We start from the raw sequence: 4,987 nt of genomic DNA on the forward strand, positions 1-4,987 counted from the left end.
TATTTAACAGGGACAGTGCACTATGATAAACAAGAGGCTATTTTCCATCAGTCGTCTTTGGGCCGATGTTATAAATTAATTCCCATAAAAGAACATAATTACAAAGGTGACTTATTATCATTGCGCCATTTTCTTGGAGAACACATTTTAAATGCAGAGCCATATTCATAATTAATATCGCAATATAAATCTAATCTAAATCGTTTTAAATAGTCACATATTTAAGTGTATGTATTGCTGTTTGTTTGGTCTATATAGTGACCTCTGTTTTAAGAGTTTGGTGCCCGTTTGTTTAATAAAGGACATTTTCTTTTTCAGGCATTTTTATCGAGCGCCTTTTCTTTTTAAAGTTCCCTCAGATCTGCAGCGGGAACTTTGGAGACTGAACACGTGTCTTAGGAAACAACAACTTAAGTGGTTTTCAACAAGTACAAAATAATGATGTGGTGAAAAGACGTGGAATCAAAGTATTTCGTGTTCGTACTCTGTGGCGACCCACGGGACTCCCTGAAGGACCGTCGTGGGTCCCCCGCTCGGCTGCTCCAGCAGCCTGTAAGGAAAGCCGTGAATGTGCTCCGGACCATTCACGTCTTGGAGGGGAGGAGTCAGCGGAGCCAGAGAGGGGTCATACCAAAATGTGTGTCCCCGACAAAAGCAACATTATTTCCGCCCTGGTCCGGTGCCGTCCTGCGTTATCTCCGCGAGGAGCTTTTAAATGGACTCTACAACGAGTCTAAGCTGATCGTAGTTGTGACTGACAGTCTGCTCCTGTCGCTCCTCACCGTCTGAACCGAAGCAGAGGATGGATGGAAACTTTTCACCGGTTGCTATCTTCTCCGTAGCCCTCCTCACTGTCGCGTTGTCATCTTCAACAGCCTTCCTGGAGCCGTACGACCTCTTATATGACAGCGCGGTGCAGGCGTTTTACAACAACGACTATACAAATGTGGTGCGCTACATGGAGGGAGCGCTCAGCAGCTACAAAGAAGCCCGGCGCACCAAAGTCCGGTGCCGGTTGAGGTGCCAGGACCAGCATCCCTTCGATGACACCTTCTCGGACCTACGCTTCACCGACGTGGTGCTCCGGAGAGCTGCGTGCATGAACGCGTGCATCGAGGAGAAAATCGGTGCTCAGTCCGTGCACAAAGTCAGCGAGGATGTAGTGCAGGACTTCCATCGGAGGATCCCTTACAACTATCTTCAGCTGGCATATCAGAAGGTGAGGGGGATGTGAGGTAACAGACTCAACGGAGCCCTGCTGCTGCGCACTCAGCTGGGAATTATTAATCTCGCTGCTTTGCTCCACTTTACCTGCTGCAGTCTTCATCAGCTGTTGCTGCTGCACAGCAACGTGATGCAGAGTGATGGGAGGTCTGCTGCACACATGTAGGGAACAACTGTAGGGATTCAGTGGTGCAGCCACTAGTATTTCACATACAATATTTGGGCATGTACACATGTGCCAGTACCTCACTTCTTAAATATATCCACATATAGTACAGGGGACACAGACATAGGCATGGTATTTGGTATTTACAACTCCACTGCAGTTGAACCATATAAACAAATATATTTTCAGGTCTCAATATTGATATTTAATGGTTAAATATTGTGCAATAACAAAGAAGAGCCAACTCGAGGAGAATAGCTATTATTCAGCAGGGTGTTTTACAGTTGAACAAATATATGTACATGTTGGAGCAAAAATAATCGAGTTAAACAATAAAATACAGGAAAAACATGAATGTGCCACATATCTGCCATGCATATATACTGACTGATAAGCCAATTCTGTCCTGCTGATCATATCAGTCAGACTCTTTCAATACAAGCTAACGCTTTATGTCAGTTTTCAGTCCTGTCAGCAGTAACATGCAGCATGCGTGATGTAACATGCACTACATGCCTCACACACAGCTTACATAATCCTATGTTGTTGATATTAGTTTTAGTTGTGGGTAGATCAAGGCCCAGCAGCCCAATCGCAGCAGGTTGAGATGTCTGTGCAGCTGCTTCAGCCACGCTTTGGTTTTTAAAGCTCCTCTGTCAGCAGTTGCTATTTTGGGGCAAAATATTTGTCAATCTTCTTTCCGTTTTGGCAGCTCCAACTTTTTCTTTCTCCTTTTTCAACACACTTGTTAGATGAGAGTGACTAACTCAAGATTTACTTAAAGATAATATATTCGGTGCGCTTTTACATTCATTTTACACTCCTAAACTGAAACTATTCCTTGATTTCTACACTTTGAAAATCTTTTGTCATTCGCTCTACAATCCTACAAATTTCCAGAGCAGCTTTTCCCGTGAGATCCATCTTTTGGCTGCGACGATGTTGAGCAGTAGGCGTGGGAACAATCCAAGAGACGGATAAAACAGGAGAGCTGGGAACAAAGTCTGATTTGCTGATTCAGACTGTGTGCTATATTTGCCTCTGAGGAGTTTGATGTGCCTGCCGAATATTTGCCATCGCACCAGTTTGTATTTTGTAGTTTCACAAATGTATGAAGAGCCCCCATGTTTGTATTCAAAGCTCCTTAAAAAGAGTTGGAGACCCCCTTGATATGAATTGATCTATTCATTAGTATTACCGCAGGTATTTGTCAGCATGTTTTGTATGGAAGAAACAATCTCCTTTTATGCTGACGATTATCTTGGACTTCCGACAGATGACAAGAGAAGAACTTGAGCTTTACAATTTCATTCAACATGCAGGCGTACAATAAGATGTGTGACTGCAACAAACAAAGATGTTTCTGCAGGGGAGTTGTATTTCTGCATCCGTCCCTCAACAGCACGGTCAGGGTCAACTTCAGGACACTTGCAGTTTCAGTGGCAATGATACAGCGGTGACTGTACAAATAATTAACTCAAGCTGTGGTTGAGCATTATTGGACTTTTTACCTTCATGTGAGCAAGAGAGTGACATTTGACGTTTTGGAGCTCACTTGGGAAGCTGGCACCGTCTCCTTCCATTAACCCGAGACCCGGTCGACTTCCACTGTTGCTAATCTCAGACCAGTTCCAAAATGCCAGGGTGATGACACACAGCTTCCACCCCTCAGAAGTGGTGGGAAGTTCATGGGCCTTGTTGCTGTCTGCTGCTGGGCAAATGGTTTCTCCATTTTTTCCATTTTTTCTGAGTCTGAGCTGATGCCATCCTCCATAAAAGTGTACGCTCCTGTCTAGACATGAGCATGACACAACCCTACACACACAGAGTCTCACCCAGCTGTAAAACGTATTACTAATCTTTTGCAAAAAGAACTTTGATTTCTCAAACATCTGTTTGGAGGAAAAAGTGGCTCATTTAGTTGTTTTTTTTTTCTCTTCACAACAAAGCAGAAACCAAAGCTCTCATGAATGTTTTAAATCTTTATCCCGTCCTCTCCTGTGTCTCGTAGCGTGTTGACGCCTTTATGAACTAAGTATATGGCAGCACATCAAGGTTGAGAGCTCTGATGTTGATCTTGCCCACAGGTAAGGAGAGGCAGCTCTAAAGCACTCCCATTGGCCAACCCGATGAGAGCACATCAGACCAGTCAGTGTGTACATATGCACATTAGTATCTGAATCTTGTGTGTGTGTGTCTATATGTGTGCAGGCGCCCTCACGTGTGTGTTAGTATGGGGGCACTTGGTGGTGTTTGTGAAAATAAATAACATTCCTGCACATTCCAGCGTCACACACCCTCCTCCTGACAGCCTCTGGCACAATGCATCCATTGGGTTAGAAGAGGTTCCACAGTCACCAACTGTTCTCCTTGCTCAGGCTGCTGCGTATGTCCCCCCCCAGCTCGCCCATCATTTAGCCTGGCAAATATTTTATTTTCCTGTTGTGGTCTGTTTGCTTTTCTAAAAAAAAAGAGAGGCACGCCACCTTTTGCAGGTATTAAAGGGAGACTTCTGTCGGCTGGACCCTGATGGCCTCCAGTGATCTCTGGCTCCGGCCACAGCTCTCACTACAGTTGCCCGACTGCAGAGCGGATCAGAGGCCCCGAACTGCCCTCAGGAGCAAGAAGAGATCGTATCTCCAGCCTCTTTATCCGGAAACTGGTCGGACTCACAGCACTGCTGTTCCAAGGAGCAATTCTGAAGGACTCATTATTTCTAGTCTTTGAATTTATCAATGTTTAATTTGATTATGAATAAATGAGTGAAAGTCGGATTTAAAAAAAAACAAAAAAAAAAAAAACACAGCAGCATGTGGGGACAGTCCAGCTTAAACCCCGATGTTTGTGAGTTAGATGGGATCTGCAGCTTTGTCATCTGCAGCTGATATAAGGGGATTGAAGGGTCTTGGACAGAGGGAGAATGAGCTATGTCTTTGGATTAGGATTGTAAGGCTGGCTTTTGCTCAGAGGAAGGCAGTGTGTTCGCCTCCAAGTCAGATTTATGTGTTTGACGTCGAGGGTCGTTTTTTGCTGTTATCCCATTGGCAAAGTGACTGAGAGTGAGACAGGAAGTAACGCAGGATCAGACGAAGTAGAGGTAGACATCGTAGATAAACATATGCTGGCTTGAAGAAAATGTAGATTGTGACTAAAGAGAAACACTGTCTTTAATAAATGTAAATGATCACCATCACCTGCTCCTCTGCACACACCTGCAGAGCCAACATGCTGCTTCCCTAACCTAGTGTGCAGTGCTGTGCTTTGCCCAGACAGTGTGGCACTTGTCTGTGCCAAAGGCCTTCTCTTCTGCATGACTGGAAATGAGTGGATAGCGCACTACAAGAATGTTGAGGCACGCTGTGGCGTAACACACCAATATAGCTCTCGCCCTGATTAACAATTAAACGGCTGCAGGAGAGGAGGAGGAGGAGGAGGAGGAGGAGGCTGCTAATGGGTCACTGCAGTGGGGTTGTGGGCTGGGACGAGACAGCAGCAGGTTGTGGAAGGGAGGCGGTCTTTGCTCGGGGGTGACTTTGTGAAGCGCTGGCGTCTGTGAATGTGTCGCTGAGGCCTCGCAGAACAGCAGTCTGCCGGCAA

General features: G+C 45.3%; 1 protein-coding gene across 1 annotated transcript; it reads left to right on the forward strand.

The window, feature by feature from the left end:
- The first annotated feature begins 554 nt into the window (after positions 1-554).
- LOC116392621 (prolyl 3-hydroxylase 2-like) lies at positions 555-4,929 on the forward strand. The gene is made up of 2 exons (XM_031864279.1): positions 555-1,219; positions 3,864-4,929. Exons 1-2 carry the CDS (start codon positions 803-805, stop codon positions 3,918-3,920), a joined length of 474 nt encoding a protein of 157 aa, XP_031720139.1. The 5' UTR covers positions 555-802; the 3' UTR covers positions 3,921-4,929.
- Positions 4,930-4,987: the final 58 nt, after the last annotated feature.

Source organism: Anarrhichthys ocellatus, unplaced genomic scaffold, assembly GCF_004355925.1.
Source record: "Anarrhichthys ocellatus isolate YVR2014 unplaced genomic scaffold, GSC_Weel_1.0 scaffold30, whole genome shotgun sequence".
Taxonomy (NCBI): Eukaryota; Metazoa; Chordata; class Actinopteri; order Perciformes; family Anarhichadidae; genus Anarrhichthys; species Anarrhichthys ocellatus.

Bases quoted from the DNA above. Each gene is read 5' to 3' on its own strand.
- LOC116392621 (XM_031864279.1), top strand. From the start codon at position 803: ATGGATGGAAACTTTTCACCGGTTGCTATCTTCTCCGTAGCCCTCCTC. The intron at 1,220-3,863 runs GTGAGGGGGATG...CTAAAAAAAAAG, and splicing joins TTCAGCTGGCATATCAGAAG to AGAGGCACGCCACCTTTTGC.